The 27,999-nt window shown below is 38.7% G+C and overlaps 2 protein-coding genes across 3 annotated transcripts in view; both read right to left on the bottom strand.

The window, feature by feature from the left end:
- LOC127357471 (chitin synthase chs-2-like) overlaps positions 1-10,290 on the bottom strand; it is a 28,368-nt gene extending 18,078 nt beyond the window's left edge. The window contains exon 1 of one of the 2 annotated variants that reach the window (XM_051389683.1): positions 10,268-10,290. The gene's annotated coding sequence lies outside the window, so the exon portion shown is untranslated. Of the gene's footprint in view, positions 1-9,186; positions 9,227-10,267 lie in introns of those variants that run through there. The other variant, XM_051389682.1, reaches the window with a different exon arrangement.
- Positions 92-26,348, bottom strand: LOC127357469 (chitin synthase chs-1-like). Its single transcript, XM_051389680.1, has 23 exons — positions 26,237-26,348; positions 25,158-25,293; positions 24,538-24,726; positions 23,861-23,989; positions 7,189-7,939; positions 6,619-6,802; positions 6,341-6,436; positions 5,871-6,032; positions 5,578-5,752; positions 5,294-5,395; positions 5,032-5,173; positions 4,683-4,883; positions 4,478-4,593; positions 4,116-4,284; positions 3,809-3,988; positions 3,395-3,673; positions 3,127-3,298; positions 3,014-3,048; positions 2,861-2,925; positions 2,398-2,508; positions 2,090-2,304; positions 1,884-1,980; positions 92-1,296 (listed from the first exon to the last, which is right to left on the bottom strand). The coding sequence occupies exons 1-23, from the start codon at positions 26,260-26,262 to the stop codon at positions 1,165-1,167; spliced, it is 3,864 nt and encodes a 1,287-aa protein (XP_051245640.1). The 5' UTR covers positions 26,263-26,348; the 3' UTR covers positions 92-1,164.
- Between the last annotated feature and the right edge of the window lie 1,651 nt (positions 26,349-27,999).

Below are 27,999 nucleotides of genomic sequence, written 5' to 3'. Positions count from 1 at the left end.
GAGCATGGTGATATTACTTAAATGAGTGGTGCTTTTGTGTGCAACTGCCAAGTCACCTAAAAATATTCATATCTAAAGCATATTTAAAAACTTCATCAGAAAAAGCTTTATTGGGAAACAGGAACACAACACAAAACATAGAAATCATCAACAACTCAACTCCAAAAGTAATATAACACAGCATAGACAGCAGCACAGCACTTTACTTTAGATAGATTCACTTTTTTTATCCTTCATTCAAAAATAAATATAAATACAGATTATTATTTGATATTTGGCAATACTTCTTGGCCCGTGTGATTCTTATGATATGCATTATGTCACCAGTAGCTTCTTTTTTTACCCATCAGAGAAGAACTCTAAGAGGAGTTCGTGCAGCATCAAAGCATTTTTACCATTATTACAAGCAATTGATTATAAGAGCAATACAAAGAATATAAAACATTTCTTCTAATATCTTGTGAATTAAAGATACAATTCCAGAAAAAAGGTTAAAAAAGGGTCACCTTGTGCATGTGCATATAAATACACTTGATAAAGACGTCCAGCAATCACAGCAGAAACTATAATACGGTGTGTGCTGTCCTGATCAGTGCGGTGCAGTATTTCATTCTCTAAAAACAGCTTATCAACTAACCTGTTTGACATTTATCTTAAACGATCCAAGATTTAAGACTTCCCTGATCTTCAGGATTCAGTTAATGATTCACCAAACCTCAGACTGGATTTCTTCACCATTAAAAGAACTTCATGAGTTTCTCTGTGACAGTAGATGTAGATGATAGTGTCATTTCTCTTCACATTGCCCATTTTGTTATTAAACTTAATTTATCCAACTTCACATTACAGTTTCATTAAGCACAGAAGAAGCAAAGTCAAAGAAAACTAAGATTTACAGTTTAACTTAAGATCCTTCATTAATAGCATTAACATTGTTAAAGTTACTGACCTGATATTACCCTCTTTTGAACACAACAACAGTTTTTAAAGGTTGTGTTTTTCTGTCCCTGAGTTCCTTCAAAGCAAGATTTTTATAAATAAATTGCACTGAACTTAATGTAAACATAATATAAATAATCCACATAATAAAGATTTGCTTTGTTCAAATAACACATACAGTATGTTTCAAAGTGCTAAAAAGTGTTGGTTGTGGACGGTCTGTGTTTACACCATAGTCCCTCCATTATTGCTTCTGTGGTACAATGTCGTGGAAAGGCTAAACTCATCATCACTGTCCTCAGGGTCAGACTCAACCTGGAGGGTGGAAGTGGTGCTGGCTTGAGACACAGAGCGGATCTGGGAAGAGAGAGAGGGAACATTAGTGCACATAAATCCCACCACACCTGGAACACTGGCAGGTGACTGAACCAAATGGTCACTACTTGTTCTCATGTAACCACAGTAGCAGGTTGATGTCAGTCTCTAATAGTTTCAGTAATTAAAGAAAAGTATTTGCAGGGCAATTTAATGTTATTTGCGTCTTAGCATGAGTAATTAGAGTGAGGTTGGTCCTACTCTTGTTGTTCTTTATGGAAATTGTTCATGTCTCATCTAGGGCATGATTATGAATGGTGGGTTTATCTGCTAAGATTACTACTGGTGACATTGCACTGTGCGTTGATATGATTGTGAGGCCTAAGTTGAAAAACTGTGAATCTATCCATTACCGCTATGGCTTGTTTTACACAGAATCTCTTCATTAACAAACTGAATGGTACAGAAAAACACAAAGTTTTGTGTCATTTAGCACTATAAATAACAATAAACTAGTATCATTGCAAGTTGTTACGACAGTAATTGTAGAATAGTATCAGTAGAAAAACAAGCAAATACACTACACTACAACACTAGTAGTAAAGTAGTAAAGTAATAGTGGTAAATACCTTTTTGTGTGAAGTGACGTTTAATTGTTCTTTTTCAGATTTCTGCTCTTTCGGCTCTGTTTCCAGAAAAGCTACATAATGTATCAAAGTGTAGATTCTAGATGAACATGAAAGAACAAGGAAGTTAGTTTTATGAAAAGGACAACGAATACATTAACATCAATAAAAGCACATTTCTGTTGAGTCATTTGATGTTAAGTGGTCACCTGTGGTACAGCATGGCAACAAACTGGATCAAAACTGATATAGCAAATCCCAGAATGAACATGAAGCCAATGGGATCAATTTGTACGTCTTCTCCGGTGTACTCAAGTTCGAGGTTGACCTTGGGGAGCTTGATGGAGATGGAGGCCTCGGAAAGCTGGAGGGTAAATGTCGCCACCAGCCACAGGGCATTCATGATGAAGAAAGCGAAGTTTATCTGTGTGTAATAAGAAAAATCGGATTAATTTAAAATGAACTGCGCAGTGGTTTCCTTCTAAATATGAAATATAGTTCAGCTCCCTACACCTACCTTGTTTCTCAGGTCTCTCAGGTCACTGGTAATCTTTTTCTGTTTTTCTTTGTCATCTGACAGAGGTTGTAGATACTTGTCCTGAAGTTCTCTCCAGAAGTCCTCCTCCTCCTGCAGGGAAACCATTTCAATTAATTATTCTGTAAATGTACTTCACATTGAAGCTATTATGTATACTTTTAGTGGTGTATTCCAAAATTCACCATCACTCTGTTCACTCAGTAAACCCCACAGGTAACACAATATTTGTGAAGTATACAACAAGTGTCCTATTTGTAATAATCATAAATGAGGGTTAGTATTTATTGTTAGTAGTTAGGCATGTTGAGAAGCAGCAAATGGCAAAAAATAACTATTGCAAATGCCCCAATGTAATGTTAAGATTAGTTGTTGTGTGAGCATTATTTTGATGAACTACAACAGGAATACACCCTGCTAACCTGATAAAACAAGACATACACACCTTGTCAAGTGAGTCCTCCTGCAGTTTCATGTCAGTGGACGCATTTTGTAGTTGTGTGATCCAACCTGGAGAAAGAAGCAAGACAGGGGGCTATTAGATAACGTCACATTTGCAAGTACACTGGAATTATTCTTGCAAAGTGATTGGACTTACATTGGACAGGAGAGTTGAAAACAGGCTGCACTTGACTGAAACACAATCAGAAAAATGATTAATATCATCAAACACGTTGAAATACTGAAATTGAATTGATGATCAGAACTTACTTCTGTTCTTCCTCTTGGATCCTTATGTCCTCCACAATAGTGTTTTGTGGCTGGGGTTCAGACTGTTGGATCAGGTTTTCCTGGCTGACAATGACCTGCTCTTCTCCAGATCTCTGGCTGGATTTCTTGCAACATTTGAGGCATGAAAACAACCGGCGGAAGGTGCTTTTGGCTGCAAGGGTAAAGATTAGCTTCAGTTTAGTCAACACTGGTCTAGTGTTGTACTGCAGGTGACATGACAATAAACTCATTTCAGCCTGATATCTACCTTTTTGGGCTGTTTGTTGTGTTATGTTGGCTTTAGGCTTGGAAGCTCCGGCAGCAGGTTTCGACTCTCGAGTGCCCCAGGACACGTTGTTCATGTTAACCATGGAGTAGATGGTGAGAAGGAGGTAGGCGCTGGGGATACAGAGGATGTAGAGAAAGCCGTGGAACACTAGCTGGATTTCCTGAGGATGCATTATGGCAGTGATGGTGTAAATCATGGCCATAGAGAGGACAAAAATGCTGCTGGGCGTCAGGATGGTTCTGTCCTTCACCATTGAGCCTGAAAAAGACATAAGCATGGAGAGTTTTTAGCATTAAAGCAGCTTTGAGCAGCTCTTCTAAAAAGAGTTTACCAAGCGCAAATTAAGTAACACACATGTCTGAATAAAGTGATACCTGTTTGAATATAACGTACCAATAATGGACATCGACACCACCAACATGAGGAATGCATATATGACACTCAAGATTGCTGCAATTGTGATCTGAGTATCTGCCTTGAGTTTGAAGCAAAGACCCAGGTAGATGACAGGAGGTATCACAGCCAGGACCAGGGCAGCACTGCCATTCATGTTTAAGACGAAGGACAAACTACCTGGAGATCACAACAGAGGAGGCACATACACAGGACTGAGTGTTACTACATTGGTAGGACAATCATAAGTCCAGTTGATCTCAAAACATTGTATGTGCGATTATACTCTGAAACACAAAACACCAACCTGCAATCAAAAGGCAAATGGTGGCGGGGGCCAGGATGGATGATGTGATGGTAAACAACTGGTACAACATGAAGGGTTTCGACATTGAATTGTTTCTTTTGGAAATAATGTTGGTAGAGCCCAGCAGATCTACCACATTGGCCATTGTGGACGGTCCCCATCGCCGACGCTGAAGATGGCAAAGAATCTTTATTATGACTGATATGGTTTTATGACTTGTAAGCAATAAGGTCCACATTCAAAGATGATTCTAAAATGCAGATTCTGAATATTCCAAGCAACAGCAGCTTGTCAAATCTTTGTGAGTATGTCAAGGCCATCATAATATTAGCGGAAAGGGTCTGATCTGCTGCAGCACTCACCTGGTTGTAGAGTTCTTTGAAGTCCTCCGGGGCATTGGTGTAAGCATCAGAGGCTGCGTTGTATTCCACTCTCCATCCCTGCTTCAACAGCAGAGTGCACAGCCAGCGGTCCTCACCTGCAGGGAACATAAAATGTATATGTGACAGGAGGAGGACGGAGGGACCGATTGGGAGCGCTATCACCAAGACTTAATGTTGCTGTTACCTTGGTCGTACTGGATGTAGTGGCTCGCCTCCATGGACTTGGTGGAGTATCTCTTCATCACGTTGTCGTCCATCAGCGCCTCTGCTCTGAACAGACTGAAGCAGCCGGGGCTGCACAGCACGCAGCCGATCACGTGCTCCGCCGTCTTCTGCAGCCAGTGACTGATAGCGTACTCGAACTTCTGGAACCACACTGCAGGACCTGTAGAGGAAACAACAGGTATTGTAAACCTCAACACAAATATCTGTCCAGTGCTGTCAATGGTGGATCTTAGAGTGATCTGTTCATATGATTGGACAGTTGCATTTTGTTTGTTTTTTCCATTTACTCAATTGGACAATATGCCAACCTGATCCAGTGGGATGAATCCGGCCACATGCTGCACCAACACGTGGGTACATTCTCAGACGATCAATGAGCAGCATCACAGCAGCTGGCTGGAAGTCTGTGTCCCCATCTAAAGCCAGGAGGTAGGTGTTGTGCTTCTCTCTCTGGCGAAACAGACAGACACAGTTTGATTTGTTTTACATTTAGGTTTTATTTTAAAATACTGTGGATATGGGTTCAGGCTCATCAAAAGAATCCACATTAATATGTTTCTCTTATGTCACCTGGAGGTCAGCTTTCAGCTCTTTTTCGTCATCTCCCTTCTGCCAGCGTTCAAAATATTTGGTCATGAGTTTCCAGCCCAGAAGATAGTAAAGATACATGACCTGGGGAATAAGAAATAACAAAATTGATATTTCTCGGGCTTCAAGTGTTCAAGCGTTGTTGAGTTTAAAATAGACAAATGAAAAGTCTTAGAACATTATGAAAACCCCACATTCTAAATATAAAGTTAAATGTGACACATATAATTATATCTTCTGGGGTCTAAAAGTAATTATTTTCCTACCTGAGACCATCTCTTCTTGTGTCGAATGAGTTCTTTGTCCTTGAAGTGAACCACAATATTGTTCCCATGAGGCATGATGACCACAAGTCGACCTCCGTACGGTGTATTTATGACCTTCTGATCAGGGATCTCCTGCTGCTTCTTAAAGAACTTCTCATCAATGTTTGTGAAGATGCTGTTGACATAAAATGAGAGAATCCTTTGATAGTTGCTTGTACTTCCTGAAGGTGGTGTGCCAAATGCTACTGTCAGGTCAGAACTGGACACTTAACACTTAAATGCCTGATTCTTACCCATAAACTTCTGTTAGGATTTCCACGAGGTTCTTTGCAAAGTTGTTGAGGTGGGGCCTCTGACTGCCCTCGACATGTTTGAATGCATCATCAAAGTAGATATGGGCTTCGAAGGTGAAATCGTTGAACTTTGGGTCATTCTTTGGTCTGTACTTGTCCAGTCTGCAGTGTTCAGAGAAACACAAAGAGGAACTGTGATAAAGTACATTTTGGGGATAACATACTGCTAAACTGGACACAAACTGTTGGAAAATAAAATCATGTGACAGTAACAAACTTAACTGACCAGATGGTTGATGATAATAACTCCTGTTTTTGCACTCAAATTAAGCAACTATTTCTACTACTGGTTTTAACTGAATTGAAAGGCTCAAATTATCTTGGCTGTTTAAGCAAGAATCTGATTTATTCTATCTGTAGCTGTCTTTATGTTCAGAGATAAATTAGAGGAATGGGTTTGTGTAACTCACCTAAATATTGAGATAATGATGTTCAACATCTCATCGTAGGTCTCGTGCCACATGGTCGCGCACAGGTACACCATCGCTGTTTCAAATGTCCTAAATCTTGACATGACAAGATTTTGCAAATGGGAGTAACATTTTTTAAACAGTTTGCAAAAGAAACAGTGTTGACAGCCTAAAATAACCAGCCTAAAAAGCCAAAACACACCTTGAAGAATCAACAATCTTGCTTTAGATGATTCTTTGAGGACGAAATAGAGGAAGATTCCTACACATACACTTACTTCTTAATTTTGTCTTTTGTCTGGATTTCGAATCTGGTGTTGAGGAGCAGCGACTGCTCAATAAAGGCTCCTTCATACAGCCTCCTGATGAACAGGTCTTGGGTCCTTTGGATACGATACATGTTGAGGTACCACAAATGGAGGGTTGCCAACACAAGGCCGATCCACCAGGACACTGCTGAACCTGATGGACAATTAACAAACACCAACTTTAGATACTGCATAAGTACCTACATCTCTACTTTATGATGAGGTTTTTCAGCGTATCCAGAAAAATGCAAGGTTAACTGGTAACACTAGTTATACTAGTTACATGGTAGTAGTTTTTGGTCATTTCCATGAGATCTTTCTTTAAAGAAATGGCTCCTTCACAGACCTGGGTACCGTGACTGGCAGGTATGTAGAACAGTGTGGCCCTGAGAACATTCATACTCTATAACTATTATAACTATGTGTTTTAGTCTGGTGACTCTATTTTGAAAAAAAAAAACACATACCTAAGGTAAATTATTTTCCATCTGTGTATGGTATATATCTTGTGTCAAATAGCATTGTAACCTATTTTATTACCTGTCAGCATGCCAATGTCAGTTATCTTGGACATGTCCAGGAAGCACAGAGTGTGTGTAACATCCAGAACCAGATGTGGGAACACACTGCCGTTCAAGCTTTGGTTTCTTCCATCCACAACTACATTGCAGTAGCCTGTGAAGTTGATGCTTTCAGTCCCGTTCAGACTTATTCTGTAGTCCTGATAGTAAACGATAACAGGGATGATGAGCAGAGCCATGACAGCCAGAGAGGCCAGGTACAAAGGCAGGATGAAGCACCGTCGCAGGGCGTGCATCTTGCAGGCGGCCACAGCAAACCAGTGGCAGAGTGCAGAGGAGACCAGCTGGACCCCAATGATGATGGCTATAATTCTTGTCTCACGTCTCGGGATGGAGGTCACTATGTCCCAGTCCATTTTGGCCAGAGGGACGTAGGCTCCGAGCACACAGGCGGTCACCACGATCCTGAGCAGGCTGGAGAGGATGTGCAGCATCGTTTGGCTCCTTCTCACATCTTTACACAACTCTTTGAGAAAGACAGAGCTGCTGTTCTCGCTGATGAGTCTCAAGTAGTTCTCCCACCAATTGAAAGACACCAAGAAAGCCCCACCAACAGCCAGACCCACCCAAATGCCCCTCTTGATACCAGTAGGATCCTTCATAATGTATAAGACGAGGAACAGGACGTAACCGAGCAAAATCAGGATAAAGGCAGTGATGGATGGTGCCAGGAAGCGGTTCCTTTCTTTGGCAGTGCACTGAGTGACCACCTGTAGGAGCGCAGAGAGGACGGCTACACCGTTCAGTATCGTCACGTTGGTCACGATGTCCAAGTGTGGCATTGCTACGATTGTGAGAATCGCTGCACCCAGAGACACGATGAACTCAAAGAACAGAACCTGCAGAAGAGAAGTAGAACATTTATAATACATTGAACACAAATCTCTCACCATCTTATGAGAGATTTCCTCTTTAAGCATCAGTTCAGCTTTACAAGTATCAGGGGATTGTTGCAACACAAACCTTTGCTCTTAGCTAGGGAGCTCGTAGGACATTGGGAGGTGTATTTACACTACTACTATAGGAGCTAGCATAGGAGAAGAACAACACATTCCAGTTTTCTACCAGTGACAAGATTTTCATAGAAGAGTTCCTGGTAAGTGTACTGAAAGTGAAGAGGCCTTTTAGAATTCAGCATTTAACTAAAAATATATTTTAAAGATAATATTTCAGGTAACTGTGCCTTATATGCCCAAGTCTGACTCTTGGTATTGGTTGGCCCACCATATCAAACTAGGTTTAGCTTGATGAGTTCGAAAACATTTTCTATGACATATAGAAGATTTTAGAATTAGTGAAAATAGAGCAGTGACAGTCACTGGCATAAACATTCTTCAAGGTATCAATCAAAAAGGTGAGAGTTAAGAAATCTTATTAGGTTTCTCACCAAAGCCATCGTTGTTTTGACCGGCACCTTTGAGGATTTATAACACGCCTTCCAGATGCTCTTTTGCAAGAGAAGCACACTGGACGCGATGAGAGAGCAGCCGATACACAGCAGAGCGACAGGTTTCTGCTCAGCCGGGAGGGTCTTGGTGCCTTCATTGGACAAGGTGATGAGGAGGGAGGAACGAAGCCTGGAGCAGAGAACAAAGTTGAGGCAAGACAGGAAGATAAAAGTGCTTCACAGATGTTATATTTGAGTTAACTCAGTTAACTTTTACCACTTTACTTACTTTATATACTTTGATATACCTGGATGAATACTGCTGACTAGTCTTGTTTTTAAACATACTGTAAAATTATATTTACTGTTTGTTCAACTGTTTGTTGTTTGTTGTTCAACTGTTAATGGGCACTTTCATTATCCCTTATACAGCCCCTGTAAAAGTGGAAGTGCTCACCAGATATACATTCTATTGAAATTATAGTTCCCATACAAGACCAGTGGATGATTTTGGTAAGTGAAAATGTTTTTTGACACAGTATAGGTCGATGTATGTATATAGAAACAAACCTTGCTACATAGAGCCAATCCAAACACAGTCACAGCAACTACACAGAGACTGACAGCCTTCAGTAGTTTGATCAGTTTCCATGGCGTCTGTTCATCTTCAATGACGGGGATCTCTCGGCAGGTGTCCCACGGCCTCCTGGTTAAAGACAACAAATGTCAAACTCTGATGGTGACTGCAGGTAGAAAATTAAATTGGTGGGACATAGAGAGAGAGAGAGAGAGATCTGCAAGAAGGCAGGAAGGAAAGGAGGTTGATAGGAAGGTTGTTAGTAAAGTAGGACGTGGAGAGAAGTGGTGGCATGTTTCTAGGAAAATAACTTGTTGGGTAAAGAGTTGGAGGATTGTAAATTGAATACGTATTAGATTACATATTGGCAGGTACAGTGAAAGGCAGGTGTGGATATATTAAACTGATAACATACATTTAGGTTTAAAAACAGGTAGAAAATAAACAAAATGTACACAAATGTTTAGCTTTATACATATTTATCATGAATAAAACAACTTTAAACAAATCCAATACAACAAAATGATGTCTAGATCTATAGAAGCTTACAGAATACATCACAGCATAAGGAAACAATGAGTACGTTGCTTTTTTTTAAAAAATAAGTGTGTAAAAATGTATTATAGATGCTATAGAAAATGACTTAATTGTTACTCTGACACAGTGTCAACATAAATTGAACATTATAAGCCTCACAAAGGTACTGTAGCTGGACTGAATCAGGTAGAAATTAACAGGTGCTCATATATTTGTAAATCTTGTAAACAATTTTATCAAAACCAGAAATTCTTCAGCTAGAAAACACAAATCTTCTTGAATTGATTTGAACACTTTAAAAGAAAGAACAACTGAATAATACATACAAATAATAACAATCTATTTTCTTGTTTTTCAAGAAAGCTTTTCTTCCGATAAAGCAATCAATTTATAAAAATATCCCATCCCTGCATAATTGATAATAATCTTCCTTTGATTATTACCTAATAAATAATTGATTTATATTAATAATAACAGCTATATAAAATAAAATAATAGAGATGCATCAGTTGTTCAGTTAAAAAAGATTCCACTCACTTGGGCAAGCTCCTGTCTTCCTCCATGTTTCTGACTGATGTGAGCAGTCTGATTAATTGTTGGTTTGTAAATAACGATGTATTCAGATTCCATCGTCATGACAGTCAAAGTCTCATTCAGCCCTTCATTAAATGGCAACACCCAGAACAGGGTCAAAGTGACTCACATTTTATACTTTCATTTCTTTTCAAAATGTAATTTATAATTTCATATTTTAATTATTTTCAAAGTTTGTTTTAAGGTCCAGTTTAGGTTCGGATCAGATCAGAACTCCCTCGTTTCATCCTCCCCTAGCAAAGATATAGGAGAAACTACGGTGGTCGTAAAAACTTTTTTTGTTTCTACTGTAGAAACATGGTGATTAGATATGTAGATTTAAAAGGATATAAAAACACTATTCCTTTATTCCGGTGATAATAAACTAATTAAAACCTACCTACCTATGAATATTATATTCAATTTCTTACTGCCAATAGATTCTCTTAAATATTAAACACTGGACCTTTACATTTTAACTGAACTGTGAACACTCTGGTCTCAAAGGTTAACAAGGAAATGAAAGTGCTCTTGTGGTTTTTACCATGCTGATTAGTCATGTTCGTCAGTGATTAACATTCCTCGCTGTATTATTCAAAGGCATCTTCCTGTGTTTCACGTCAATTATTTCATTGTGAAACATATTTCACACATTATACAACCGTCACATTGTATACGAAAACATTACATGTGATGGTCTTTCCAAAAACTACAAACATAATAACTGCATAACAGTATCTCATCAGATGGAGTAAGTGTCATTAATTCATTATTATTTGTATTTCATTCCCAGTGGACCTATTTTTGTAGCATATACATGTAATGGCATATTTTTTTTCTACTATAAAAAGATCACTTAGTCTTTTATTGTCTCGTCTGGTTAATGTAATCATAGAAAACACACAGGATATTGGACTTTAAGCTTTCAAACATGCTGCAATTCACAAGATGTGGCTGGAATCTATACAAAAAAACAAAACAAATAAGTGTAACTTGGGGATTTAAATAAAAAACCAACAATGTCACATGTACTGTAATATTTAATTTGTTAAATGTTACGTGTGATAAATTCAAAGGGACATGGTGTTTATTCACACTTAAAATGAAATATTTCACTTGAGAAATCTCAAATTTCAAATGATGAATTTCGCATAAATATCAATTATTTTATAAAGAGTCTCAGTCTTGGATCCTCCAAAGGACATAGCACATGGAGGTGTGAGGTTGGCCTCAATTGGTCAATCAAACAAAACAGGACAGTTTGAGGATTGTATGACCAAACTGTGCAATTAAAAGTATCCATTGCAGCACTGTGACACAGTTGAGCCCTGGTCTGCTTTAAAGCCCACACTGAATCAAGCTCTTACAACCTGTAGGAGCTATTTTTGACTATTATGTTGAATAAAATATAAATGAATTATCTTTTCTCTTTGTTTGCACCATGCATACTTGCACAGATATGATTTACATATCAATGTTGTGCATGTAAATCTGTTTTTATTAGATGGTAAATCTTGCTGCACTACAGAAAAGTGGAGCAAAAATGGGAACACACCCAGATATGTACTTCTTCTACTGTTAAATATCATTTAAAAGATGCTTTGGGGATTGCGGACAGACCTGAACTTCAGGCTGTGATTTTGTCACACAGACACAATGAACCCACAGATCTGCTGAATCATGAAATGAAATCTTGATTTTGTAAAAACAATATCTGATAACTTCAATATCAATGCAAGTTAAGAACTTCCTAATTGGATAATAATAATATCAAGAATAATAATAGCTTTTGTTTAAATTACATTTCACACACCTTGTCTGTGGTTCTCAGTCTACTACTCAATATCTTTAAAAACAGGCCACAAATACATACTTTTAGATTTACTTATAGACAAACAGACACATTTTAATCCAACAGCGCAACCCCGGACTCTGTCCTGATTGCATTTGGTTACTTCTCGCTTGACCTCTGACATTAGGGACGGATCCACTTGAAGAGGCGGGGGGAGGTGACAGTACCACTTCCTACATTATCAATCTGTACTTAGTTTGTTGGGTTTTCCAGTGTGAACAGACATATTGTTACAATTTCTGTATTAGTTGCAGTTGGGAGTGTTTCTCTGCATATTCATTAAGGTCAGTGTTTGGTCGATTCCTCCATCTGTCTGAGGTTGTTGTTGCTGGGACAAAAATTAAACTAATACCCTCAATGGCCACGTTCACACAGCAAGCCTTCGCTCTCAATTCAGGTTTACAATTCAGGTATACACAAAACAAAAGCTTTAAATACTCTCTCTCTGACACACAGACTTCTTTTCGTTTAAACTCACGACCCAAGGCCCTTTCTGTTTGTTTGAATAGAAGGTGTGTTAATGTATCAGTGCAGGTTTCAAGCATGAGTGGGTGTCAGTCTTGTGCATATGACTGTCATTGTGCAATCTAATTATTATTAATCTTATGTGCTGTTGCTGCTCTCTAGTGACATGCAGATGTAAGAGATTGCAAAATATGTGTGTGTATCGTGAAGTTCAGTTCTTCAGCTCCACTATATGTATACACACAGCTACCAGCTCTAAAATATGCCTGGCCACTCCAATCTGGCATCAAATGATGTCAAATTGAAGACTAATTTAGATTTAGATATAAAAATATATATATATTAGCATTTCCAAAAAAAAGATTTGGAAATAAAACAACTGAATGATGTATAATTCCACCTTTAGATATTTATATTCAATGCTTTAAGGTGTATGTGTGCCACAGTAATGTTTTTGACTTAAAATATCTTAATTTGGGAGCTTTTCCAAGCAAATATTGATGAATGTGATTGTTTGCTATTAAATCAGCATATATTTCTGCCACCACTTACAGTTTCCATGCCACCCCTTGAATATTTCTCTAGCTCCGCTGCTGGTGTACTCAAGAATAAATGTCATAAAATGAAAGCAAATGTACCAAAATGTCGAGCTGAATGCAGCAGGCAATGTTCAAAATGATCTAATCTTCCCCCTCACACACATATATTTACACATACATAGGTTATTCATACTCTTATACATTTATTAAGTAATGAGGCTGTTGTGAGCTCAGTTTCACCAAAAAATCCACATATGTGTGTTTCTGTTCTGTGACGACCTGTCATATTTATTCATAACTTCGTCATGCTGAACCAAAAATCTACTTCTATATATAATCCATCATAAATCTACAATGCAACGATATCATGTTTTTATTTTCAAATAGTCCTGCATTACATTACAACAGTAGAGCATCCATGTTTGAAGCTTTGAGAGGCAGACAAATTAAAATGAAGTTTTTGGCCAGTTTGTATATTCTGTCCATCTAATCCACTTTTGTTTCGTTGTATTGCACCAATATTTAAAATAAAAATGGTAATTCCCTACAGCCATGTATAACATAACACAACATGTATTAGCTATGTACCCTGAATGCTAGAAACTTGGGGGTGCTTGTGTTTTTAATGAACTGTTATCTGATAACAGAGGGTTTTTGGATACATTATAAAGTCATTACAAACCACACAAACCTGTAAGCCACGGAAAGCTCAAGAAGTAAACTAACGACCAACTGAGGCGTTGTCTCATACATGACGCTTACAAAACCTTTAAGACAAAAGGGGAGATCATTTTATAAGAGCACACTCACACACTCACACGCACACACACACACACACACACACAAACGCACACATACTCACTCGGAAACAGTAGTTGATATAAAAAGCAAGATCTATTAAGAAGCTGTTCTTGAATTTTCAGTGGTGTTATCTCTGATTAACAGTCATTTTCCTTCATTTTTTTTATTTCATAAATGCTCGACAAACTTTGTTTTTTGGTTTTCTTGTTGATTAGATTAAACATTTCAAGCCGAAAACAAGAAAACACTTTCTTCTTTTTATTTTTACCTGTGTGTTGAATCACCACCAGATGGCAGTGATCAATTAACACTGTTCCACTCTGCTCTACGCTGCCCACAAACTGGCAGTCTGATTAGTGTGCAGGTGATTATTAAAGTATGGTGTCAGGGAGTTTTGTGTGTTTTAGATGCACATGCATTCAATTTCCCATCGTTGAAATTGAACTGGATTGAATTCTTAGTGTTTGACGGAGTAGAACATCCAAACAATGTGGGCATGACAGTTCAAACAGAGCAACAACAGATTCAAGAAGATTTCAGCTCTAATGGCAAGGTTGCTTCATAGTATTACATCTTTCAGACACACATGGTCAGGAGTTAGAGTTAGGTGTAGGAAAAGAAGAGAACAGGAAAATCAGATATTTCAGTTTATTTATTGCAAAAAGAAAATACTGATTAAACTGAAGAATTTGTTTTCTGTTATTCGTACGCAGGTCATAGATTTTTTTGGATTCAACTTTGGATTATGAATGGACCTCAGCTCTACGTCTTAACCACCCAATCATTTCTCCAAAGGAGTGTTTAGTGTTCCTTTTATTACATCTCTCCCCCCTGAACCCTTTCTTTCCTTTTTTTTCCCCCGTCTCTCTTATCCAAATACGGGAACCACTGGGGCTCTCTACAAGAGGTACGAAGAGACGGCTCCTCCACTCAGAGTCGCACAACCCACTCGGTTCCCTCTCACCATCTCGATGAACCCCTTCATCCATTCATCCATCTGCCAACGGACCCACCTCTCCTCCATCCATTCATCCCTTACCCTCCTTTCCAAAACCCCTTCTGTCCTCAATCCTCGACCCCTATCCCCCATCCCTCGACCCTCATCCCTTCATCCCTCAACCCTCCATCCCTCAACCCTCGACCCTTTATCCCTCCACCCTGATCCCCTCATCCCTCAACATTCATCCCTTGACCCTCATCTTTTGGATGCATGCAGCCTCAACTGCAAACGTTTTTCCCCCAAGTTTATGTTTTATTTGATATTCAAAATGAATACAGATGTAGTGAAATTCTACATGAAACTGCACATGCACTAAAATGAAATGTATCAAACATTGCAATTATGTGCTGCGTGTCCTTCTGAATTATGACTGCACAACTATGTGTATATTCATGCATATAGCCATTTACACCTACGAGTACAGGAGCTCAACCTGTACTCTTGCATAAATGTTTGTCCTTGCTGTTGCTTTTTTTAGAATAATTAAAGCTAATGGTCACCCTGATGTGGCTGAACTTGAAGGGTGCAGGTAGATTTCTCCTCTTATTCCAGTCTTACAAGTTGCACAGCCAGTAGAAAGAGAGTCAACTCTAATCTGATAAAACACATCAAAGAGGCCGCAGTTTAAAAGATACAGGATACAGTAGACTAAGTGGAAACATTCTTATATATTTAATTTACAGTATCAGATGTGTTACGTCCCCCTTTTGAGTAAAAACAAAACATAAGCATGACAAGAAATTGTCGAAAATAATTGTGACAGTTAAAGTAATTTATTTTTCAAGGCAAACATTCACAAAGGTGTGGGGAGGATTGGATAGGGAGGTTGTGCCAAATAATGATGAAAATAATATAACAAAAGTAATCTAACTACTGCTACTGAACAAAACACAAAGAAAAATACTCCAAAACATACAAGGGTGGCACCAACCACCAACCCTAGTGTCTCATGGAGCATGGTGATATTACTTAAATGAGTGGTGGTTTTGTGTGCAACTGCCAAGTCACCTAAAAATATTCATATCTAAAGACGTATTTAAAAACTTCATCAGAAAAAGCTTTATTGGGAAACAGGAACACAACACAAAACATAGAAATCATCAACAACTCAACTCCAAAAGTAATATAACACAGCATAGACAGCAGCACAGCACTTTACTTTAGATAGATTCACTTTTTTTTATCCTTCATTCAAAAATAAATATAAATAAAGATTATTATTTGATATTTGGCAATACTTCTTGGCCCGTGTGATTCTTATGATATGCATTATGTCACCAGTAGCTTCTTTTTTACCCATCAGAGAAGAACTCTAAGAGGAGTTCGTGCAGCATCAAAGCATTTTTACCATTATTACAAGCAATTGATTATAAGAGCAATACAAAGAATATAAAACATTTCTTCTAATATCTTGTGAATTAAAGATACAATTCCAGAAAAAAGGTTAAAAAAGGGTCACCTTGTGCATGTGCATATAAATACACTTGATAAAGACGTCCAGCAATCACAGCAGAAACTATAATACGGTGTGTGCTGTCCTGATCAGTGCGGTGCAGTATTTAATTCTCTAAAAACAGCTTATCAACTAACCTGTTTGACATTTATCTTAAACGATCCAAGATTTAAGACTTCCCTGATCTTCAGGATTCAGTTAATGATTCACCAAACCTCAGACTGGATTTCTTCACCATTAAAAGAACTTCATGAGTTTCTCTGTGACAGTAGATGTAGATGATAGTGTCATTTCTCTTCACATTGCCCATTTTGTTATTAAACTTAATTTATCCAACTTCACATTACAGTTTCATTAAGCACAGAAGAAGCAAAGTCAAAGAAAACTAAGATTTACAGTTTAACTTAAGATCCTTCATTAATAGCATTAACATTGTTAAAGTTACTGACCTGATATTACCCTCTTTTGAACACAACAACAGTTTTTAAAGGTTGTGTTTTTCTGTCCCTGAGTTCCTTCAAAGCAAGATTTTTATAAATAAATTGCACTGAACTTAATGTAAACATAACATAAATAATCCACATAATAAAGATTTGCTTTGTTCAAATAACACATACAGTATGTTTCAAAGTGCTAAAAAGTGTTGGTTGTGGACGGTCTGTGTTTACACCATAGTCCCTCCATTATTGCTTCTGTGGTACAATGTCGTGGAAAGGCTAAACTCATCATCACTGTCCTCAGGGTCAGACTCAACCTGGAGGGTGGAAGTGGTGCTGGCTTGAGACACAGAGCGGATCTGGGAAGAGAGAGAGGGAACATCAGTGCACATAAATCCCACCACACCTGGAACACTGGCAGGTGACTGAACCAAACGGTCACTACTTGTTCTCATGTAACCACAGTAGCAGGTTGATGTCAGTCTCTAATAGTTTCAGTAATTAAAGAAAAGTATTTGCAGGGCAATTTAATGTTATTTGCGTCTTAGCATGAGTAATTAGAGTGAGGTTGGTCCTACTCTTGTTGTTCTTTATGGAAATTGTTCATGTCTCATCTAGGGCATGATTATGAATGGTGGGTTTATCTGCTAAGATTACTACTGGTGACATTGCACTGTGCGTTGATATGATTGTGAGGCCTAAGTTGAAAAACTGTGAATCTATCCATTACCGCTATGGCTTGTTTTACACAGAATCTCTTCATTAACAAACTGAATGGTACAGAAAAACACAAAGTTTTGTGTCATTTAGCACTATAAATAACAATAAACTAGTATCATTGCAAGTTGTTACGACAGTAATTGTAGAATAGTATCAGTAGAAAAACAAGCAAATACACTACACTACAACACTAGTAGTAAAGTAGTAAAGTAATAGTGGTAAATACCTTTTTGTGTGAAGTGACGTTTAATTGTTCTTTTTCAGATTTCTGCTCTTTCGGCTCTGTTTCCAGAAAAGCTACATAATGTATCAAAGTGTAGATTCTAGATGAACATGAAAGAACAAGGAAGTTAGTTTTATGAAAAGGACAACGAATACATTAACATCAATAAAAGCACATTTCTGTTGAGTCATTTGATGTTAAGTGGTCACCTGTGGTACAGCATGGCAACAAACTGGATCAAAACTGATATAGCAAATCCCAGAATGAACATGAAGCCAATGGGATCAATTTGTACGTCTTCTCCGGTGTACTCAAGTTCGAGGTTGACCTTGGGGAGCTTGATGGAGATGGAGGCCTCGGAAAGCTGGAGGGTAAATGTCGCCACCAGCCACAGGGCATTCATGATGAAGAAAGCGAAGTTTATCTGTGTGTAATTAGAAAAATCGGATTAATTTAAAATGAACTGCGCAGTGGTTTCCTTCTAAATATGAAATATAGTTCAGCTCCCTACACCTACCTTGTTTCTCAGGTCTCTCAGGTCACTGGCAATCTTTTTCTGTTTTTCTTTGTCATCTGACAGAGGTTGTAGATACTTGTCCTGAAGTTCTCTCCAGAAGTCCTCCTCCTCCTGCAGGGAAACCATTTCAATTAATTATTCTGTAAATGTACTTCACATTGAAGCTATTATGTATACTTTTAGTGGTGTATTCCAAAATTCACCATCACTCTGTTCACTCAGTAAACCCCACAGGTAACACAATATTTGTGAAGTATACAACAAGTGTCCTATTTGTAATAATCATAAATGAGGGTTAGTATTTATTGTTAGTAGTTAGGCATGTTGAGAAGCAGCAAATGGCAAAAAATAACTATTGCAAATGCCCCAATGTAATGTTAAGATCAGTTGTTGTGTGAGCATTATTTTGATGAACTACAACAGGAATACACCCTGCTAACCTGATAAAACAAGACATACACACCTTGTCAAGTGAGTCCTCCTGCAGTTTCATGTCAGTGGACGCATTTTGTAGTTGTGTGATCCAACCTGGAGAAAGAAGCAAGACAGGGGGCTATTAGATAACGTCACATTTGCAAGTACACTGGAATTATTCTTGCAAAGTGATTGGACTTACATTGGACAGGAGAGTTGAAAACAGGCTGCACTTGACTGAAACACAATCAGAAAAATGATTAATATCATCAAACACGTTGAAATACTGAAATTGAATTGATGATCAGAACTTACTTCTGTTCTTCCTCTTGGATCCTTATGTCCTCCACAATAGTGTTTTGTGGCTGGGGTTCAGACTGTTGGATCAGGTTTTCCTGGCTGACAATGACCTGCTCTTCTCCAGATCTCTGGCTGGATTTCTTGCAACATTTGAGGCATGAAAACAACCGGCGGAAGGTGCTTTTGGCTGCAAGGGTAAAGATTAGCTTCAGTTTAGTCAACACTGGTCTAGTGTTGTACTGCAGGTGACATGACAATAAACTCATTTCAGCCTGATATCTACCTTTTTGGGCTGTTTGTTGTGTTATGTTGGCTTTAGGCTTGGAAGCTCCGGCAGCAGGTTTCGACTCTCGAGTGCCCCAGGACACGTTGTTCATGTTAACCATGGAGTAGATGGTGAGAAGGAGGTAGGCGCTGGGGATACAGAGGATGTAGAGAAAGCCGTGGAACACTAGCTGGATTTCCTGAGGATGCATTATGGCAGTGATGGTGTAAATCATGGCCATAGAGAGGACAAAAATGCTGCTGGGCGTCAGGATGGTTCTGTCCTTCACCATTGAGCCTGAAAAAAGACATAAACATGGAGAGTTTTTAGCATTAAAGCAGCTTTGAGCAGCTCTTCTAAAAAGAGTTTACCAAGCGCAAATTAAGTAACACACATGTCTGAATAAAGTGATACCTGTTTGAATATAACGTACCAATAATGGACATCGACACCACCAACATGAGGAATGCATATATGACACTCAAGATTGCTGCAATTGTGATCTGAGTATCTGCCTTGAGTTTGAAGCAAAGACCCAGGTAGATGACAGGAGGTATCACAGCCAGGACCAGGGCAGCACTGCCATTCATGTTTAAGACGAAGGACAAACTACCTGGAGATCACAACAGAGGAGGCACATACACAGGACTGAGTGTTACTACATTGGTAGGACAATCATAAGTCCAGTTGATCTCAAAACATTGTATGTGCGATTATACTCTGAAACACAAAACACCCACCTGCAATCAAAAGGCAAATGGTGGCGGGGGCCAGGATGGCTGATGTGATGGTAAACAACTGGTACAACATGAAGGGTTTCGAAATTGAATTGTTTCTTTTGGAAATAATATTGGTAGAGCCCAGCAGATCTACCACATTGGCCATTGTGGACGGTCCCCATCGCCGACGCTGAAGATGGCAAAGAATCTTTATTATGACTGATATGGTTTTATGACTTGTAAGCAATAAGGTCCACATTCAAAGATGATTCTAAAATGCAGATTCTGAATATTCCAAGCAACAGCAGCTTGTCAAATCTTTGTGAGTATGTCAAGGCCATCATAATATTAGCGGAAAGGGTCTGATCTGCTGCAGCACTCACCTGGTTGTAGAGTTCTTTGAAGTCCTCTGGGGCATTGGTGTAAGCATCAGAGGCTGCGTTGTATTCCACTCTCCATCCCTGCTTCAACAGCAGAGTGCACAGCCAGCGGTCCTCACCTGCAGGGAACATAAAATGTATATGTGACAGGAGGAGGACGGAGGGACCGATTGGGAGCGCTATCACCAAGACTTAATGTTGCTGTTACCTTGGTCGTACTGGATGTAGTGGCTCGCCTCCATGGACTTGGTGGAGTATCTCTTCATCACGTTGTCGTCCATCAGCGCCTCTGCTCTGAACAGACTGAAGCAGCCGGGGCTGCACAGCACGCAGCCGATCACGTGCTCCGCCGTCTTCTGCAGCCAGTGACTGATAGCGTACTCGAACTTCTGGAACCACACTGCAGGACCTGTAGAGGAAACAACAGGTATTGTAAACCTCAACACAAATATCTGTCCAGTGCTGTCAATGGTTGATCTTAGAGTGATCTGTTCATATGATTGGACAGTTGTTTAATGTTGCATTTTGTTTGTTTTTTCCATTTACTCAATTGGACAATATGCCAACCTGATCCAGTGGGATGAATCCGGCCACATGCTGCACCAACACGTGGGTACATTCTCAGACGATCAATGAGCAGCATCACAGCAGCTGGCTGGAAGTCTGTGTCCCCATCTAAAGCCAGGAGGTAGGTGTTGTGCTTCTCTCTCTGGCGAAACAGACAGACACAGTTTGATTTGTTTTACATTTAGGTTTTATTTTAAAATACTGTGGATATGGGTTCAGGCTCATCAAAAGAATCCACATTAATATGTTTCTCTTATGTCACCTGGAGGTCAGCTTTCAGCTCTTTTTCGTCATCTCCCTTCTGCCAGCGTGCGAAATATTTGGTCATGAGTTTCCAGCCCAGAAGATAGTAAAGATACATGACCTGGGGAATAAGAAATAACAAAATTGATATTTCTCGGGCTTCAAGTGTTCAAGCGTTGTTGAGTTTAAAATAGACAAATGAAAAGTCTTAGAACATTATGAAAACCCCACATTCTAAATATAAAGTTAAATGTGACACATATAATTATATCTTCTGGGGTCTAAAAGTAATTATTTTCCTACCTGAGACCATCTCTTCTTGTGTCGAATGAGTTCTTTGTCCTTGAAGTGAACCACAATATTGTTCCCATGAGGCATGATGACCACAAGTCGACCTCCGTACGGTGTATTTATGACCTTCTGATCAGGGATCTGCTGCTGCTTCTTAAAGAACTTCTCATCAATGTTTGTGAAGATGCTGTTGACATAAAATGAGAGAATCCTTTGATAGTTGCTTGTACTTCCTGAAGGTGGTGTGCCAAATGCTACTGTCAGGTCAGAACTGGACACTTAACACTTAAATGCCTGATTCTTACCCATAAACTTCTGTTAGGATTTCCACAAGGTTCTTTGCAAAGTTGTTGAGGTGGGGCCTCTGACTGCCCTCGACATGTTTGAATGCATCATCAAAGTAGATATGGGCTTCGAAGGTGAAATCGTTGAACTTTGGGTCGTTCTTTGGTCTGTACTTGTCCAGTCTGCAGTGTTCAGAGAAACACAAAGAGGAACTGTGATAAAGTACATTTTGGGGATAACATACTGCTAAACTGGACACAAACTGTTGGAAAATAAAATCATGTGACAGTAACAAACTTAACTGACCAGATGGTTGATGATAATAACTCCTGTTTTTGCACTCAAATTAAGCAACTATTTCTACTACTGGTTTCAACTGAATTGAAAGGCTCAAATTATCTTGGCTGTTTAAGCAAGAATCTGATTTATTCTATCTGTAGCTGTCTTTATGTTCAGAGATAAATTAGAGGAATGGGTTTGTGTAACTCACCTAAATATTGAGATAATGATGTTCAACATCTCATCGTAGGTCTCGTGCCACATGGTCGCGCACAGGTACACCATCGCTGTTTCAAATGTCCTAAATCTTGACATGACAAGATTTTGCAAATGGGAGTAACATTTTTTAAACAGTTTGCAAAAGAAACAGTATTGACAGCCTAAAATAACCAGCCTAAAAACCCAAGACACACCTTGAAGAATGAACAATCTTGCTTTAGATGATTCTTTGAGGACGAAATAGAGGAAGATTCCTACACATACACTTACTTCTTAATTTTGTCTTTTGTCTGGATTTCGAATCTGGTGTTGAGGAGCAGCGACTGCTCAATAAAGGCTCCTTCATACAGCCTCCTGATGAACAGGTCTTGGGTCCTTTGGATACGATACATGTTGAGGTACCACAAATGGAGGGTTGCCAACACAAGGCCGATCCACCAGGACACTGCTGAACCTGATGGACAATTAACAAACACCAACTTTAGATACTGCAAAGTACCTACATCTCTACTTTATGATGAGGTTTTTCAGCGTATCCAGAAAAATGCAAGGTTAACTGGTAACACTAGTTATACTAGTTACATGGTAGTAGTTTTTGGTCATTTCCATGAGATCTTTCTTTAAAGAAATGGCTCCTTCACAGACCTGGGTATCATGACTGGCAGGTATGTAGAACAGTGTGGCCCTGAGAACATTCATACTCTATAGCTATTATAACTTTGTGTTTTAGTCTGGTGACTCTATTTTGAAAAAAAAACACATACCTAAGGTAAATTATTTTCCATCTGTGTATGGTATATATCTTGTGTCAAATAGCATTGTAACCTATTTTATTACCTGTCAGCATGCCAATGTCAGTTATCTTGGACATGTCCAGGAAGCACAGAGTGTGTGTAACATCCAGAACCAGATGTGGGAACACACTGCCGTTCAAGCTTTGGTTTCTTCCATCCACAACTACATTGCAGTAGCCTGTGAAGTTGATGCTTTCAGTCCCGTTCAGACTTATTCTGTAGTCCTGATAGTAAACGATAACAGGGATGATGAGCAGAGCCATGACAGCCAGAGAGGCCAGGTACAAAGGCAGGATGAAGCACCGTCGCAGGGCGTGCATCTTGCAGGCGGCCACAGCAAACCAGTGGCAGAGTGCAGAGGAGACCAGCTGGACCCCAATGATGATGGCTATAATTCTTGTCTCACGCCTCGGGATGGAGGTCACTATGTCCCAGTCCATTTTGGCCAGAGGGACGTAGGCTCCGAGCACACAGGCGGTCACCACGATCCTGAGCAGGCTTGAGAGGATGTGCAGCATGTTTTGGCTCCTTCTCACATCTTTACACAACTCTTTGAGAAAGACAGAGCTGCTGTTCTCGCTGATGAGTCTCAAGTAGTTCTCCCACCAATTGAAAGACACCAAGAAAGCCCCACCAACAGCCAGACCCACCCAAATGCCCCTCTTGATACCAGTAGGATCCTTCATAATGTATAAGACGAGGAACAGGACGTAACCGAGCAAAATCAGGATAAAGGCAGTGATGGATGGCGCCAGGAAGCGGTTCCTTTCTTTGGCAGTGCACTGAGTGACCACCTGTAGGAGCGCAGAGAGGACGGCTACACCATTCAGTATCGTCACGTTGGTCACGATGTCCAAGTGTGGCATTGCTACGATTGTGAGAATCGCTGCACCCAGAGACACGATGAACTCAAAGAACAGAACCTGCAGAAGAGAAGTAGAACATTTATAATACATTGAACACAAATCTCTCACCATCTTATGAGAGATTTCCTCTTCAAGCATCAGTTCAGCTTTACAAGTATCAGGGGATTGTTGCAACACAAACCTTTGCTCTTAGCTAGGGAGCTCGTAGGACATTGGGAGGTGTATTTACACTACTACTATAGGAGCTAGCATAGGTGAAGAACAACACATTCCAGTTTTCTACCAGTGACAAGATTTTCATAGAAGAGTTCCTGGTAAGTGTACTGAAAGTGAAGAGGCCTTTTAGAATTCAGCATTTAACTAAAAATATATTTTAAAGATAATATTTCAGGTAACTGTGCCTTATATGCCCATGTCTGACTCTTGGTATTGGTTGGCCCACCATATCAAATTAGGTTTAGCTTGATGAGTTCGAAAACATTTTCTATGACATATAGAAGATTTTAGAATTAGTGAAAATAGAGCAGCGACAGTCACTGGCATAAACATTCTTCAAGGTATCAATCAAAAAGGTGAGAGTTAAGAAATCTTATTAGGTTTCTCACCAAAGCCATCGTTGTTTTGACCGGCACCTTTGAGGATTTATAACACGCCTTCCAGATGCTCTTTTGCAAGAGAAGCACACTGGACGCGATGAGAGAGCAGCCGATACACAGCAGAGCGACAGGTTTCTGCTCAGCCGGGAGGGTCTTGGTGCCTTCATTGGACAAGGTGATGAGGAGGAGGAACGAAGCCTGGAACAGAGAACAAAGTTGAGGCAAGACAGGAAGATAAAAGTGCTTCACAGAATGAGAAAGGGAGGGAAACTTTGTCCTCAATACCTCTTAAAGATTTCAGATGTTATATTTGAGTTAACTCAGTTAACTTTTACCACTTTACTTACTTTATATACTTTGATATACCTGGATGAATACTGCTGACTAGTCTTGTTTTTAAACATACTGTAAAATTATATTTACTGTTTGTTCAACTGTTTGTTGTTTGTTGTTCTTCCTGTTAATGGGCACTTTCATTATCCCTTATACAGCCCCTGTAAAAGTGGAAGTGCTCACCAGATATACATTCAATTGAAATTGTAGTTCCCATACAAGACTAGTGGTTGATTTTGGTAAGTGAAAATGTTTTTTGACACAGTATAGGTCGATGTATGTATATAGAAACAAACCTTGCTACATAGAGCCAATCCAAACACAGTCACAGCAACTACACAGAGACTGATAGCCTTCAGTAGTTTGATCAGTTTCCATGGCGTCTGTTCATCTTCAATGACAGGGATCTCTCGGCAGGTGTCCCACGGCCTCCTGGTTAAAGACATCAAATGTCAAACTCTGATGGTGACTGCAGGTAGAAAATTATATTGGTGGGACATAGAGAGAGAGAGAGAGAGATCTGCAAGAAGGCAGGAAGGAAAGGAGGTTGATAGGAAGGTTGTTAGTAAAGTAGGACGTGGAGAGAAGTGGTGGCATGTTTCTAGGAAAATAACTTGTTGGGTAAAGAGTTGGAGGATTGTAAATTGAATACGTATTAGATTACATATTGGCAGGTACAGTGAAAGGCAGGTGTGGATATATTAAACTGATAACATACATTTAGGTTTAAAAACAGGTAGAAAATAAACAAAATGTACACAAATGTTTAGCTTTATACATATTTATCATGAATAAAACAACTTTAAACAAATCCAATACAACAAAATGATGTCTAGATCTATAGAAGCTTACAGAATACATCACAGCATAAGGAAACAATGAGTACGTTGCTTTTTTTTAAAAATAAGTGTGTAAAAATGTATTATAGATGCTATAGAAAATGACTGAATTGTTACTCTGACACAGTGTCAACATAAATTGAACATTATAAGCCTCACAAAGGTACTGTAGCTGGACTGAATCAGGTAGAAATTAACAGGTGCTCATATATTTGTAAATCTTGTAAACAATTTTATCAAAACCAGAAGATCTTCAGCTAAAAAACACAAATCTTCTTGAATTGATTTGAACACTTTAAAAGAAAGAACAACTGAATAATACATACAAATAATAACAATCTATTTTCTTGTTTTTCAAGAAAGCTTTTCTTCCGATAAAGCAATCAATTTATAAAAATATCCCATCCCTGCATGATTGATAATAATCTTCCTTTGATTATTACCTAATAAATAAATGATTTATATTAATAATAACAGCTATATAAAATAAAATAATAGAGATGCATCAGTTGTTCAGTTAAAAAGATTCCACTCACTTGGGCAAGCTCCTGTCTTCCTCCATGTTTCTGACTGATGTGAGCAGTCTGATTGATTGTTGGTTTGTAAATAACGATGTATTCAGATTCCATCGTCATGACAGTCACAGTCTCATTCAGCCCTTCATTAAATGGCAACACCCAGAACAGGGTCAAAGTGACTCACATTTTATACTTTCATTTCTTTTCAAAATGTAATTTACAATTTCATATTTTAATTATTTTCAAAGTTTGTTTTAAGGTCCAGTTTAGGTTCGGATCAGATCAGAACTCCCTCGTTTCATCCTCCCCTAGCAAACATATAGGAGAAACTACGGTGGTCGTGAAAACTTTTTTGTTTCTACTGTAGAAACATGGTGATTAGATATGTAGATTTAAAAGGATATAAAAACATAACTATTCCTTTATTCCGGTGATAATAAACTAATTAAAACCTACCTACCTATGAATATTATATTCAATTTCTTACTGCCAATAGATTCTCTTAAATATTAAACACTGGACCTTTACATTTTAACTGAACTGTGAACACTCTGGTCTCAAAGGTTAACAAGGAAATGAAAGTGCTCTTGTGGTTTTTACCATGCTGATTAGTCATGTTCGTCAGTGATTAACATTCCTCGCTGTATTATTCAAAGGCATCTTCCTGTGTTTCACGTCAATTATTTCATTGTGAAACATATTTCACACATTATACAACCGTCACATTGTATACGAAAACATTACATGTGATGGTCTTTCCAAAACTACAAACATAATAACTGCATAACAGTATCTCATCAGATGGAGTAAGTGTCATTAATTCATTATTATTTGTATTTCATTCCCAGTGGACCTATTTTTGTAGCATATACATGTAATGGCATATTTTTTTCTACTATAAAAAGATCACTTAGTCTTTTATTGTCTCGTCTGGTTAATGTAATCATAGAAAACACACAGGATATTGGACTTTAAGCTTTCAAACATGCTGCAATTCACAAGATGTGGCTGGAATCTATACAAAAAAACAAAACAAATAAGTGTAACTTGGGGATTTAAATAAAAAACCAACAATGTCACATGTACTGTAATATTTAATTTGTTAAATGTTACGTGTGATAAATTCAAAGGGACATGGTGTTTATTCACACTTAAAATGAAATATTTCACTTGAGAAATCTCAAATTTCAAATGATGAATTTCGCATAAATATCAATTATTTTATAAAGAGTCTCAGTCTTGGATCCTCCAAAGGACATAGCACATGGAGGTGTGAGGTTGGCCTCAATTGGTCAATCAAACAAAACAGGACAGTTTGAGGACTGTATGACCAAACTGTGCAATTAAAAGTATCCATTGCAGCACTGTGACACAGTTGAGCCCTGGTCTGCTTTAAAGCCCACACTGAATCAAGCTCTTATAACCTGTAGGAGCTATTTTTGACTATAAGGTTGAATAAAATATAAATGAATTATCTCTCTTTGTTTGCACCATGCACACTTGCACAGATATGATTTACATATCGATGTTGTGCGTGTAAATCTGTTTTTATTAGATGGTGAATTTTGCTGCACTACAGAAAAGTGCAGCAAAAATGGGAACACACCCAGATATGTACTTCTTCTACTGTTAAATATCATTTAAAAGATGCTTTGGGGATTGCGGACAGACCTGAACTTCAGGCTGTGATTTTGTCACACAGACACAATGAACCCACAGATCTGCTGAATCATGAAATGAAATCTTGATTTTGTAAAAACAATATCTGATAACTTCAATAT

Source organism: Dicentrarchus labrax, unplaced genomic scaffold (genome assembly GCF_905237075.1).
Source record: "Dicentrarchus labrax unplaced genomic scaffold, dlabrax2021, whole genome shotgun sequence".
Taxonomy (NCBI): Eukaryota; Metazoa; Chordata; class Actinopteri; family Moronidae; genus Dicentrarchus; species Dicentrarchus labrax.
Note: the sequence above shows the minus strand (reverse complement) of the source record. Positions and strands in the feature narration are given on the sequence as shown.